This window comes from Lactuca serriola, chromosome 5 (genome assembly GCF_051521515.1).
Source record: "Lactuca serriola cultivar US96UC23 chromosome 5, Lser_US96UC23_V15, whole genome shotgun sequence".
Classification (NCBI taxonomy): domain Eukaryota; kingdom Viridiplantae; phylum Streptophyta; class Magnoliopsida; order Asterales; family Asteraceae; genus Lactuca; species Lactuca serriola.
Window position 1 is genome coordinate 1177059 of NC_136412.1, and position 15219 is coordinate 1192277.

At 36.9% G+C, this 15219-nt stretch overlaps 1 protein-coding gene across 1 annotated transcript; it reads right to left on the reverse strand.

The window, feature by feature from the left end:
• Positions 1 to 1785: 1785 nt before the first annotated feature.
• On the reverse strand, positions 1786 to 9519 carry PEX5 (peroxin 5). Its single transcript, XM_078999590.1, has 13 exons — positions 9235 to 9519; positions 7842 to 8118; positions 7575 to 7768; positions 5381 to 5623; positions 5173 to 5295; positions 4929 to 5093; positions 4664 to 4857; positions 3065 to 3311; positions 2901 to 2985; positions 2692 to 2801; positions 2382 to 2606; positions 2137 to 2297; positions 1786 to 2059 (listed from the first exon to the last, which is right to left on the reverse strand). Exons 1-13 carry the CDS (start codon positions 9349 to 9351, stop codon positions 1981 to 1983), a joined length of 2220 nt encoding a protein of 739 aa, XP_078855716.1. The 5' UTR covers positions 9352 to 9519; the 3' UTR covers positions 1786 to 1980.
• Between the last annotated feature and the right edge of the window lie 5700 nt (positions 9520 to 15219).

Here is a 15219-nt window from a genome sequence, read left to right on the forward strand (position 1 = left end):
CATCCGGTCTAATCCATATCATCGACATAGAAACAACAATTTTTTTTTCAAAACATTTAGTTTGTTGACATTCTTATATGAATTTGAACTAGTGAAATTTTCTTTTTAATACAAGTCTATTAACTTATACATGTGAATCTTTACTTATACTTGTGAATCTGGATTATATGTAACTAAATGATTGTTGATGTCGACATTGAATCTGCATGTAAATTCGAATTAATATTCACAATTTCATATATATTCACATGCATACGCACACACACGTCCACACATATATGTTCGCACACTCCCACACATGTATGTGTATGTGATTATAACATCATTTTTATCAGGGATGACGTTTTAGTCTTTGTTTAGTCAGTTTTTTTATTTGTTTCGTCTCTCCTTTTGATCAGGAATGATGTTTTGGTCTTTATTTAGTTAGTTTTTTGTTTGTTTTGTCTTTGCTTTAGGGCATGTCCCTTAGCTTAGGTTCGTTTTTTTTTCTTGGGTGTTTGCCCTCTTTCTTTTTTTTTTTTTGTAATTCCCTTATTTTTTTTAATAAAATTTGTCAAGGGTTTTTTCTTTTTTACAAAAAAAAAAATCATGTTTTACAAAAATAAAAGAAAGGGGTTTTGGGCCCTATGACCATCCCTACTTATTATAGTTGAATCAACGATTTCCACTCCAAAGCCTACAACCAAAGAATGTGGGTGCCATAATATTAAAAGTTTAAACATACAAAAAGGGGTTTTTAACACTGTAGCACGACGAAGTTTGACCACTTTGCACATTTAGGCACTCATGTATATCTTGTTTATACTTTGTTGACCATCATGGTCTACATATAGGGAAATAAAACCATCGGCTCCAAAAGCATCAAAATTGAAACTAGCAAAATTTCATTACTAATAGCAGTTCCGAGATAATAAGGGCTTACCTGGCTCACAGTAGTATAGCTTGTTTATACTTTCTTGCATGAGTCGTTCGAGAAAGGTGATACACTCAAAGTATGTTATTCCAAAAAAAATCATGATCTTTTGAATGTGAATTTGATACCATGATTATATGAGAAATGATCTCGAAGAAAAACACCTTTGAAGTTGAGCTCCACTATAAAATAGAATTCATCAGGATTTGGCCTCGTGGTAGACATTGTCAGTTGATTGCCTAATCACTGTTCGATCAAAGGAAAACGTGTAGAACCATAGTTTTTTCGTTCTTGGTCACCGATAGATGAGAAAAATGAAAAACGAAGAATAGTGGCGTGTGTGAATAAATGTGATTATTTTGACTTCGATTTCTTACATGGATAAGGTAAGGTAAATATCTTATTTAATGTAATGTCACGTAAGATATACAACCAATTGTTCCATTTACCGGGTTCATAAGGGTGTAATTAGCCCGTATTTCCTAACGTTAAGGACTAATTGAGCATAAAACATAAATGAATGACTAAATGTGCAAAGCCTACAGTCCGAAAAACCCTACAAAGAGTGGTCTAAAGGTACCATCAATCAGTTGAGTGGGTGCAAAAGTATTTATGGAATTGTTCTCCAAATAATCGTGTATTCAAACCAAATATAGATAACCAGGTTATTACAGATTTTACGATCTTTGATTTTAAGTAATAATTTAACTAGTAATGTGGCAAAAGACACATCTAGTTTAGTTTACCAAAAAGAAGAGAAGAGGGTCGTTGCAATTCTTCATTGGGATTGGATTGGATTTGATTTGATGAAATGTAAAAAGTTGAGTGCAATCTTCAAGGGATTTGATAAAGACAAGCAAGCAAGCAAGCAATTGAAGCAAGAGTAGAGTAGTGATTAGTAAATGATATTTAACGGTTTTCTAGTTTTATTGTTGCGTACAAGAATCAATTGGCTTACCTTGTTTATAGGTTGATATGAGAAGAGAGTGTAAAAGATTACAGGCAATATAGTAGTATATTATATAAAGCATGAGAAAACGATTGCAAATAAAAAAGTTGAGTGTAACTTATAACGGAAATTCCTTTTGAAGAACATCAAGATTCCGGGAGTCGCAAGCTTCCATCATATCATTCCTGGAAGCACAGCTGCAAAGCAAAAAGAAGAGAGGTTGGTTTGGTTGGTTATAATTTATTATACTCCAATAAATAAATGTTTGACTCACCTTAGAGAAATTCTCAAGTACTGCCAGGCATTATCTGCCTTTGGATTCATTGCTAGTGCACGCACATAGTAGCGAATAGAGTCCTCATACATGCCCTGGTTTGCATAACTAATACCCATGTTTGCCCATGCGCGAACATAATTCGGCTTCAAATCCAATGCCTAACACAAGAAAAGCAGTAGCAGCATATCACATTTTTGTATAATAACGGTGCAAGAGCCAAGAGCCTAGAGGGAGGTTATTACCATTTGGTATGCGTATATTGCATCAGCACTCTGAACACTGTTTGCTTGTGTTGCCCCAAGTTTGTTCCATAATGAGTAATCTCTTGGCTTGAGCTTTAAAGCTGTCTGGAAGGATTCAATGGCTTTGTCATATTCTCTTGAAAGGTTATACAAGACACCGAGTACTATGTGTACATCTGCATCCTCAGGTGACATTTGAGCTGCCTCGTTGAAAGTCCGAGCAACCTATCATGCCATGTCATGTCATATTGTCATGTCATGTCATACAAAAGAGAAAAAAAAAAAAAAAAAAAGATTTTCACAAACTCACATCAGCATAGTAGAGTGAATCGGAGAGTTGAGGAGGGGCGATTTTCCCATACTCTGGATGCTGGCGCAGCCAACTATACAAATATTTCAATGCAGCTTGTTGTTCCAATTCTGAGGACATTAAATAAATTAAACAAAATAATAAATAAATCAAACAAGTCCAGCTACTGGTTGGTTAGTGTGTGTGTGTGTGTGTGTAGATATACATACCATTTGTATGGCTGACTCCTAGTGCAAGAAGAACCTCCAGATTGGTGGGGTCAGCTTCATGTGCACGCATCATTGATGCAATTGCCTGGCATAACATAACATTGATATTTATTTATATATCAACACAAACACAATTATGCAAAAAGCAACCAAATCTAACCTACCTGTTGATCGTCATCATTCTCAGCATGTGCTACACCAAGCAACCTCCAACCTTCAGCATTCTCAGGATTCTTCAAAACTTCGGCCTCTAAAGCAAGAACTGCTTCACTTAACAGACCTTTACGGAACAGCTCCTGGCCTTCCCTCAAAGGATCAGGATGCCCAACATAAGGATTTAAATCAGAAAATACATACACCCCCCTTGAACTCTCAGATTTCTGCTTCATAACAGCTTGTTCGTTTAAGTACCTAAAACAACAATCCATTCAACATTCAACCAACACCAATAATTCTTCTTCCAATGCTTCTATGACTAACTCAACTCTCAAGGACTTCAAATACATTTTGGAAAACATAAATTATTCAACTTCAACCACCAGATGATGATGATGATGATGATGATGAATTTTATTTTCTTATCCACTTTTACTCGTATCATCAGGCTGTTTATATTTTCTCTTGTACTTTTTCTAGACCTCTTCTCCTTGAATTTGTATCTTATTTTTATGCAACAACTAAAACATCCCACTCTTTCAGGCTATGTGGCTAGGAATTAATAGGAAACTGATAGCTTAAGTAACGGGTTGGGGAAGGAATACAAGTTAGTTCTACTTCTACACCGAAAGGAAAGGGGGTGTTGGGCAGCAATAAATGCAAGGCGGCAGTTAGTGTTAGTCCAGGTATGTTGTATGGATTAGAATGTTTACAATAAACTTATTTAAAAACCATTAAGCTTCATTTCATTTTCATAGGTGTAGACTACTTTTCGCTTCTCTTATCTATTGCCCCATACATAGGTGCGGTAGCCCACTAGTTCACCATCACTAACTTAACTCAAAAGTCAAAATCAGCAAGCATTAATGAATTTTGAAAACTTAAAGCGGTTTGGTTGTCTTGTCCCTCTTCTTCTTTTTTCATCTCCTCCGATTATCTTTTTTCCAATAAGAGGCAATCGAACTTTGTTATAGTCTATCTAGGTGATTAAAATGACAACTTAATGAACAAGAAAGCTAACTGCTACCAACTCACTTACAACTTAGAAGAAGATATCAAATACTCAGGAAGGAACAAATAACAAAACTTACTCGAAGAATTGATTAAACATTCAAATCAACAAAGCTAAACCCCTAATGATTTGCTAGAGATTCTCCCAGAGGTTCTAAGACCAGAACTAGAACTTGACAAAAGATAACCTACACTGACACTCCTTCCATCTACTACTCCTTTATAAGCATTCTAAAGAAAATGCCTAAAATGCCCCTCCACTAATAAGATGTTATTTATTTTCCCATACTACCCTTTTCTATAATTGGATGTGTAGCAGTAACTAACACGTTTATCTATCCAATGTCTGGCCCAATCAGACTTTAGACATCTATTTAGTGGTTATTGCAAAAAAAAAAAAAAAAGTATGCCTTAGGGTGAATATTAAGGGTTCTGGATATGAGGAGGAATTCTAAGGTTACTTATATATGAGGTGCGGGCGGGGTGCCTAACATGAGCGTAGTAAAGCTAATAACTACAAGGGAAGCAGATTTTCTTGAAATGATTATTAGAACAGCAGATTGTTTTATGTGGAGAAAAGAGGATAGAAAAGTTACTCGTCATATGCAGATGCCCAATTATCAGCAGAATCATCTCCCAGAATGCCTTCACCAACCTGGCGACCAAATTCATCTGCCCAGTCGTTGACTTCCAACTTTGAAAATTCATTGACCCACTGCTCATCTACCGGGCCATGATGCACACGTTCATTAGCAAATTCATCTGCCCACCTATCAGGAGCCCTAGAAACCTAAACACATTCATACACATTGATTATCGGATACCTGTTGATAAGATTAAGAGGAGAAAAGTTTTACTTGCCTCTTCACGTGCATACTGATCTGCCCAAGAGGTAGAGGAAGGGCCTGCATTATATTGCTGTTGATATTCATTTGCCCAGTCCCCAGTTGCAGGCCTGACCTGGTTATCCTCAATAGTCAATTCCCCACGACTCATCTTTGAAACAAACTGAAGGAACTTGGAGTTCTGCATATTATTTGCCAAACCAAATAAATAATATCCTGAAAAAAAAAAAGACATTTTAATTCAAAGTAAGTAAAGTAACCTGAAACTTTGGATTGGTGTTCTGAGCTAAAGTGTGTGCTAGCATTCGGGTCTGCTCCATAGCAGCCAAAGATGGAATGTTTGCACCTGCCATTCGGTCCACAGACGTCATCTGCGTTTGCTCCTAAAATCAATAACAAAATAATTAATAGTAAGTCAACATTCAACTATTATTTTAATTATTTATTGAAGTGAAAGAGCTCACTGACATGCTGGAATTCAGAAGCCCAACCCCCAGCACCATGTTGTCGTTCAAAGGATAAAGCCCAAGCATTCGGGTCCCCACCGTGTTGTTGGGAAAATTCATCAGCCCAGCCATCTGCATGGGGCCTGGGCCCCATGACTTGCGACTCCCCCCAATACTGATCCAGCTCTGCATATCTACCAGGCATGTGCTCCCTAACCAACCCCCCATGATTATCGATCTCTAAAGAAGATAACAGAGCATTCACCTGAACAAGTATTAATGTATCAAGATTGTATCTTAGTTAGGTCAATAGAGTAGCTGTAGCCTGTAGCTACTTCCTACCAAAATGAAACTAACAGATCAATCAATGTCTTCAGTTTCAGTTTCGCACCAGCCATGTGGATGTGCTTGATTGTTTAAGGGCTACAAATCAAGATATTACTGAAGCCTCCTCAAACTAAACTATTTGTTAACTTAATTTTCATAGTTTGTTTATATAACAAGTGCTCGAGGTTCATTTGTAATTTCATCTTTAATATATTTTGATTTGGATACTTAATTACCAAGCAACCTTTCACATTACAGAAAATGACAAGAACACCAAGCAACCAAACGAGGCCTTAGCTTATTACAATAATAGAATTGGTTGTTGTTGTTGGAAAGAAGAATATTTGATTTTCAGCTAACTTTACTAATTCCTAATTTAATTCTCTTGTTTATATGTAAAATCTTCATCAACTTCTTTCTCCCTTGACCTTGAGCAGAATATCCAACAACTTCATCCCTTATCAATGAGCAAATTGCGGTAGGTACAAGTTTAATAAATTTATCAAATACTTTTATCCCTTAATCTATTCATTTCTTCATGTACCAAAACTTGATTCTAATTATAAAGACTACAAGGAAGGACATTTATGATGAAGAAAACAAATACCTGACACAAGATAAACCTTCGACAGAACAGGCCATTTTTTAATAATCTAATTCATTTGGGACCTGCAATTGGTTCTATTCTTATTAAGTATTAAGATTTAAGAAACAAGTATCCTACTTTTGCTTATCTAATAAGGTTGTTCCCTCCCTGCCTGCCTGAATCATAACATGGAACGTGTCTTTTTATTGGTCAAGACTCAAGACCGTATCAAGCTTCCAGGCTGTTACATCTAACTCATATAGCGATCAAAGATCCATAATATTTTTTCTAGAAAAAGTGGTTACTTGGCTGCTTAAAATTGCCAGCATCTTGTTAATAACTCAGTTTCTGGACTATAATATTACTCCACCTGACAGTCTTAAAATTGCAGTTCCCAGTGCTCATACTATTTTTTTTCACATTTGCCTCAAAAGGTCTTTGGTTTGGTTGTACCACTTAACTAAAGAGGGAGGGGCAGCCAGCTAATTATTCCCTTGGCACCAAGGCAATCCAATGAACCTGGTAACACCACTTCAGGCATCCTTATAATGTTCCTTTCCCTATTCCTCTTGAATTTACTGAAACTTTTATCTTGATATTCCAATTGCAATCAGAAAACGAACTTGCTCTTGCATTAATGATCCATTTATGTCTCTCTCAAAGAAAATTTCATTAAACAATTACATCGAAAATCTCCAAGAAAATTTCAGAGGCACCAGGGGATCCAAAATGACAAGTAGCAATAATGGATCAATGTGAGTGCTTTAAGGAAGAAAGGGACACGGATGCAAATGGGTAAATGAAATGCAAAGACCAACGGAAGTCTAGAAAGATACAAAGTGAGACTCACACGTGGCTAAGCCTAAAGGGTTTACCAAGATCTAACCTTATTTCTGTTCTATTGTCCCTTGCAGTTAGTTAACTTTGGTGGCCTTTTTGCACCAATTACTTATTCTCAAGGGCAATCAGGAAGAGGAGATGTTTATGTGTCCACCACCAGGATTTGAAAAGCTTGGTGGCCAAGATAAAAGACGTCCTTAAAGAATTTACAAGAGCATGCATGATTTGAACGATCTGGAAAAATCTATAAAAGGTTATGGCTATCATCAAAGTCCAGCAGACTATACTATGTTATTAACAGATGATGATCTTGAAGAACTAGTTACTTTCCTATGTTAGAGCTCTTGTAGACATATCCATATGCAAATTTTGCTCGATTGAAGTAATCAACTTTTACTCACATTTCTTATGGTTATCACGGCAAAAGAAGTACTAACTTCAGTTAAATATGCGAGAAACAAACCTGGCCATTGATGAAATCCTCAGTCTTGTCAGCAAAGATATGCCGAGCCATTATGCTGCTGCGGTCACGTATGCAGCGTTTGTCCCCTTCAGACAAACCCAACACCGGCAGTTGAGTGGGACCAAAAGGAACTCCACCATGACTGCTATTAACAAATGAATGCAAAAAGCTTGACAATACTCTTTGAGGTGGACCTGTATAATGTATTATCATTAGAGTATGTATAGTATAGCTACTTGATGAATGAGAAAGATATGACAACTTTACCATTTAATTCTGGTTGAAGTTGGTGTAGAGGGAAGTTGGTTTGACCTTGTATTCCAGGGAAATGAGGATTTTGTATTCCATCCCAAATTTCACCAAGCCTCTGGGTCTGGTCATTTGCAGCATGGAAACCATTAATGAACCCTGAGCCCTCATGCTGCAGAGGATGTTCCAACTCCGATCCAGGAAGAGCTGACAAGGGCTCTCCCCCTCCTGAGTAGATACCGCTGCCAGACCCAGACGTATTCAGTGTTGATGTAGGAATCTCCTGCAACCTTTCCTGCTTGCAGAACGACATTCTGGTTATTTAATACCAATTTCTAACACACACACACACAGTATGTCAATGCGACTTCCTAAAAATCATTAAAGTTATGAGCTCAGATTGTACTAGTGCATCATCTCACACCAATATTGTTAATCAAACTATCTCAATGGAATCCATTTCAATTCTCAAGCATCTTTACTTCACCTAAAAGAATTGGTGATCACACCATACTGCAACAAGGAATTGACAAAGCATAGCATATCATTTTGGATGGTACAAGAAGGAGAAGAGCAAGTAGAAGAAAGCCACCAAGAACAACCAACCTAAAGGAAATAACTGAAAATATCTAACTTCAATAAAGGGTTTGTGCAAATCATTGTAAGGTTATAAACAAGAATAGGATATTAAGACTATCAGGTCTGCTAGAAATGCATACTGGCTTTCACTTCATGTATTTAGTAGAGTTCTTTGATGATAACAATGATATATTCAGATTTAAGATGAATCAATGACAACCACCAAACTCATCACCCTTTCCTTTCTATCGTTTCTTATGACCTTACACATTATCCATGAAAAGCAATTGTGATAAGTTTGGTGATTGCCAAAGATTTGCACAAAGCAGTAGCACGCACCACTTCAACTATCTCACTGATCCCAATACAGATTGAAGGGTTTATAATTTTAGAAAATGAATTTGCTATTTCAATCTCAAACTTGGATAACTTCTTAGTCATCCAAGAATATAGTAGAAACAAAAGCTTCATTTTAATCGAATAACAGATAAGTTCTTGTCTTTCTATGGGGTTTTCTTGGTGAATCCTTGTTAAGATTGGGGGCAAAACATTTGAGTTTCATGATAAGGGTTTAGCTAAGTACAGAAATCACCAAATACAAGTCAAATATGCTTTAGCAGTGATCTTTATGGTTACTAACAGTCATGTTGGACTCCGTAGGTTTATTTCTGAAGAAGATGGACTCCAAATATCCATCTCCCATAGATATTCTAACTTGATCGACGGAAAATATACAATTTCTTGATTTGTACTTGGCGTTCTTAAGGAGTTCCAGACTGGGATCAGCAAACTAACTACAAGAAGTTAAAGAATTATGAGATGATGGAAGTACCTTTTGAGAGGAAGAGCCGATAAGGGCGTTGGCGAGAGCACCAAGAGGGTTTGATGAAGAAGAAGAACCAGGCACCGCACACGCGGCCCCACCCGTGACCAACTCCCTCATCGCCATTTCTAATACCAATCGATCCAATTTCGATTCAATCAGGTTTGTGAAGCGATTAGTAGTCTCTTTGCACCGATAACGCGAACGATAGTAGAGGAGAGTAGAAATATACACAACACAATCGTAGTAGATAGATAATGGACCAATTTTTGGGGCGTTCTTCTTTCCAAGAAAAAAAACAGTTGTATGATAATGATTATTATATAGATAAAAATGTCGTCCGGACTCGATTGTAAAAATTTGAGTAAATTAGACAAATGTTGTTAATCGTTTGAGATAATTTGTAGGTTTCGTTGCTAATTTATTCTTTTAATTCGGAAGGTGTTTATTGTTTATTTTTGTAACGCGTTTGTCTATACTGTTTGTTTTTGTTACGCGATTGGTTTCTGGCTTACCTAAAAATACTATTATTTAAATATGGAAAAATGGTGGTGTAGGTAATGTAAGGTGAAAGGGTGAGGTTAGGGTGTGTTTATATGAATAAGTTAAAAAATCAATGGCAAAATAGTCTTTTAGATAAAAACAAGGACCATGCACGTAACAAAAACAAATAATATGGACCTTCCGAGTTAAAAAAATAAGTTTAGAGACCAGATGTGCAAATCACCCTAAACCATTGGGATCATTCGTGTAATTTACTCTAAAAATTGTGGAGTATCATTTTTTATCTTGTTAGAAGTTTTTAAAAATTGAAGTATTTTGGTGATACTCCTAAATCCTCAATTGGATAATACTTAGAAGTTTGAGAACAAGAAAAAGAATGAGAAGTTCTCTTTTGTCTGTTGGTGCTTCAACGAAATGTGCCATCTATTTTTCTAAGTTTGACCAAAACTTGATTTTTATATGTTTCTTTGCCAAAAACGGTTACAAACGGTTTAAAGTTCAAAACTATATAAAACGGACATTTAACTAATGGTAATAGCATAACTGACATGTGTCCCAAAAAACTGACATTAAAAGTCGAGCCTGACACAAAAACATTCATTTTAACCATTGGACAAAACAATGAACTGATAGGTAAAGCATCAGATTGCACTCTTTCCTATGCAAGCTCGTTGCGATTCATGGTTGCGAAAACAATTTCGTTGTGATCGTTCCGATATGAGTTGTTTCGATGTAATCCTATGTGGGTCGTACCGATGTGATCCATCTAAAGATCGTCTCAATGCGATTGTAATAATTGTTCCGAAGCACATCGTTGCAACGAGTTGCGAACGATCGCAATTGAACAGTAACTTGCTATCCGATGTGATTTAACCCAATACAATAGTTCCAAAGTATTGTATTACAACTAGTTGAGATCGATCGCAATTGAACAGTAACATACTATCGTTGCGAAAGTGCATTCGCATCCAGTATTCTAAAATTATACTATCGTTGCGAAAATGCATTTGCATCCAGTATTCTGAAATCTCATTCGCATCTGATCGCATTCACATCTCATTCGAATTACGAACTCAATATTGGTCTGAGACCAACTTCATTATGAAATCAATTTCGGTCCAGTACTTACTTATTCCGAAATTGTTTTGTTCTGATTTCAAACCAATTCTGAAATCAATTTAGCCCTTACTTAAAATCTTAAATAAACTTAAACAAGTGTGTACTCCACACCTTCCTTACTTGTTTAATATTCATCAAAATCAATTTTGGTCAACAAGTCAGTCCATTACACTTAAATATACTTAGTGAAACAATTCACCAACAAACCTCCCCGATTTAAGTGTAATATTGATTAACTTAAAAACAAAACATAACAACAACAAACTGATGCATAAATGAAATATCGTGACGATTGAATTTCACATTAGTATATTACTCATTCCAAATATTCGAATATCAGGGTGTCACTAAGGATTGAACCCTTTCTATCCAAATGAATACATGAAGATAATATACACAAAAGTTTGCATTCTCATAATTTCTAACTTGACACTATATTTTACTAGCTTGTGTCCCATCCTTCAATAAGCATATCAAAGTCAAGTCCCAACTTTTTTGAAGTAGCTAAAATACATGCTTATATAGGTAGTTCTTTTGTTCTTGCACCGCAAATGCAATTTTTCAAAGAACTATTAAGAAATAAAATTCCAACCTTCTTACTTGTAGTACTAAACACATCATCCTGATGATGGCAATATTGTGTTCCAATCTTTAAATTAAGCTTTCCACGTTGAATTCAGCATCTAATATTACATTAGATGGGAATTAGGTATCTCAATATAAAATATTTTCAATGGACTTTAAACCCATCCATACATCCGTCTTGTGCACAAGATCTCTTGTTAACCCTTTGGTTAGATGATCGGTCAAATTTAACTGAGTTCTCACAAACTCAACATATATCACACCAGTCATGATGAGCTCACGAATCATGCTATCTCTAACACCTAAATGTCTATACTCCTAATTATAAACTTGAATATAAGCCTTAGCCAAGATTGAAGCACTATCATATCTGAAAAAATTGGTAGATATCAGTTTGGGCCATAATGGAATTTCGTAAATCAAATTCCTTAACCACTCAACTTCTTTACAAGCAGCCGATAAAGCTACAAACTCATATTCCATGGTTGAGTTGGTAATACATGTATGTTTTTTGGATGCCCAAGAAATGGCTCCTCCTCCAAGAAGAAACACCCAATCACTTATAGAGGAGTGGTCATATAAGTTGTTAATCCAACTGTCATCAGAATACCCTTCCAAAATAGAAGGATATCAACTATAAGTTAAACCATAATTCATGGTCCCTTTCAAGTACTTAAATACTGTAACACCCGGTTTTGAAAGTGTTTCGTTGCTCGGGGTTGCGGCTTAATTATCATTTGACATGGCATAAGTGATCCAAGTATTCGTTTGTGTCTTCGGAAGCCAAGGGTATGACTGTAATTTGATATATCGGTCTTCTATGGATTTTGAGTATAATCTGTGAAGGTTTTAAGGATTAGGAGAGTTACTAGGAGCGTAAGGCTTTTCGCCACCTTTTCGTGGATATAAGGTTCGTTGGAAATGAACCTCGGATGAGGAAGTTATGGCACTTTGAAGTTATTGACAGAATTGGTCCCTAGATGGAAAAGCTTGCATTTCAACCCATGCATGCAAAGGTGGCATACAAGTGAGTGCGCCCAACGTAGTACTGGATAAGTGAAACGCGGGTGTGAGAAACGTACGCCAGTGTACAGGACGTACGCCCAACGTACGTTCAGGATCCCCAAACCCTAATTTTTAGGGTTAAGCACTATATAAAGAACATTATGTCCTTAAAGATCAGCCACCCTCTCACCCTTAGACAACTTTCACGAAACCCTAATCCCTCCTTGTCTATTTTTGGAGCTTAGAAGGCTATTAGAATAGTTTTTGGTGCTTTTGAAGAAGGTGTTCACTCTTGAAGATTCATTGAAGAAGATAAAGCTTTTAAATCCAGAACCTCATCAGCTCTTGACTCTCATTTGAGATATAAATTCTTAAACTTGGTGGTTATTTTCGTAGATCTCTTGTGTTGGATTTTTGGACCTTTTGGTCCCAAGGATGAAGCTTTATGGATCAAATACATTTCCTAGGCTTAGGGTTGCCACCCTTTGTGATATTTGAGTCCCTAAGATCGAAATTTGCCATCTTGAAGGTCTTGATGTGTTCATGCATAATAAGATAAGGCCATTTTCATGGAAGTAGAATGTCATTTTTTGAGTTTGGGCTTATTTGGGGCATGAAAAGTCACCAAGTTAGTGACTTTATGGGCTTACACGTTAAGTAGGGATCACATATGTGATATGGACCATTTGTTTGAAGCATTAAGTGCTTAATAGCAAAAAGGGCTTAATAGAATAGTACAATGGGCATACAAACTGGTACGCGCAACATACATGTCACGAACCCGGTACGCGCTGCATACAGTTGAGTACGCCCTGCGTACTCAGTCAGAGAGGGCTTTGCACATGTGGGCTTCGGTTTGGGCTATTCTTTGGGCTTCTTTACTTTAGGCCTTGGTGGACCATCAAAAATCATATATTTTTGGGCTAAGAATGTGTTTGGGCTTAAAGGGAAGGCCCATTTGAGGAGTTGGGACCAATTTGGAAATTGGGCCATTATTGGGCTTTTATGGATTTTACAGTTTTGGGCCTTGTCGGTTTTGGGCTTGGGACATAGTTATGAACCTTGTTGGGCTAGAGGTGAAATGGTCAATTTACCCCCAAGTATGGATTATGGATCATGGTTTGGGACCCAATTGCTAATTAGGTGATATTTTGGTATTGATAGCTCGAGGAGTTGTCAGGGTAGCGGCTAAGGGTTTCTTGCAGGGAGCTTCAACATTCGAGGTGAGTCTCTTTACTGTTTGTATGGGTCGAAGGCACCAATGTTGGCCCATTTGGTTTATGTATTGTAGGAAGACTTGGGGGTTAGCCTATGACATCCTTATTTTCACGGCCAGAAAAGACCGATTTGTTTATGCTTTGTTTAAAAATCAGAGTATCCTTTTTAAAGAACAATGTTGCGGAATTTTGTTCCCAAAAAACATGATAAAGGTTTTATTAAAGCATTTCTGAAGAAATGTATTTGTTTATATTAAAACATTCGGATGTCATCGTCAATACAAAAACATAAGCATAAACAGACCTTACATTCTTTTACACTAGTGATTTACATCTCCTTTAATCTCTCAGTGTAATGTAGCTTCGTATCGACACCTGTGATACAAATAAACTGAGTGGGTCAGGTTGGCAAACCTGGTGAGTACATAGAGTTTTCAACCCACAATAATAAAGTTATTATGTTTAATCATCAAACAATAAACTCAATTACCCATACCCATTATCTTCTTTATTTTTAAGTATCTTCCCTAAGAATCATCGATTCCTCATTATTTATTCCTAAGGATTGTCCTAAGCAATAGTCACAAAGTCCATCGTTGTCAGGGTTTATATAACAAGCACTAAGTCCCTAGTTGCCAAGGTTCATCTAACAGGCACTAAGTCCATAGCTGCCAGGGTTTATCTCATTTATTGACATTATTATTTTAGGTATTCCACCCACAATACGTGTCAATGGGTTTTTAGAGTACACCGGGTGAACACATCACTCACAACACCTATAGGTTGCGAGTCTGCTAGTGTTCCACTGGACTGTCTACAATAGTATGTGGTTGTCATCTATATTCTGCTAGATGACGGGGCCATCGCTTAGGTCGTTGCTTGTCTCATCGATTCTTACTATCTTTTACCACTCATGTATGTGGGTTAGCCCTAGGTATTATGTACGAAAGACCAGGAGGTGGCTCCCGGCACACTGTATGTTAATTAGCTAAGTAGAGTAGTATGTATGCTAGGTGTCTTTGTGATGCTTGCGTGGAAGACCAGGAGGTGGCTCTTGGCACTTGTCTGTAAGACCCAGGGGTGGCCCCCGGCTTGGCAAGAAAGACCACGAGGCGGCCCGTGGCATAATGGAAAGACTATGTGCGACACATAGCACCTTTATTGATTATGATATATGTATGATATGTATGGCTCACGGTTATGTATCGCATGTATGGATCAGTTGATATGTATGGTATGTGGTATTTGGGGAACTCACTAAGCTCCGTGTTTATGTTTTTTTAGTTTTGGTTTCAGGTACCTCTAGTTTTCAAATAAAGAAGTTCGGGACGATCGCAACGCATACACCCGTGTTTTCCGCAATATGTGATTTCTGGGAATGAACTCTGAGAAATGTTTTATTTGAAATGCTTTTCAATGTGTGAACAAAGTTACAATAGTCTTTTATTTATATTAAAAATGAAATTTTTACCATGAAATTTAGGGATGTTACAAGTTGGTATCAGAGCCTTGGTTTGAGGGATTCGGGCATACTCTTGGGTGTGCCTGAACTCAAAATGAGGGC

Excerpts from the sequence above, each read along its gene's own strand:
- PEX5 (XM_078999590.1), bottom strand. The coding sequence starts at position 9,351 with ATGGCGATGAGGGAGTTGGTCACGGGTGGGGCCGCGTGTGCGGTGCCT. Across the intron at positions 7,769-7,841 it reads ACTTCAACCAGAATTAAATG|GTCCACCTCAAAGAGTATTG; the intron begins GTAAAGTTGTCA and ends TACATTATACAG. Across the intron at positions 2,060-2,136 it reads TACTTGAGAATTTCTCTAAG|CTGTGCTTCCAGGAATGATA; the intron begins GTGAGTCAAACA and ends TTTGCTTTGCAG.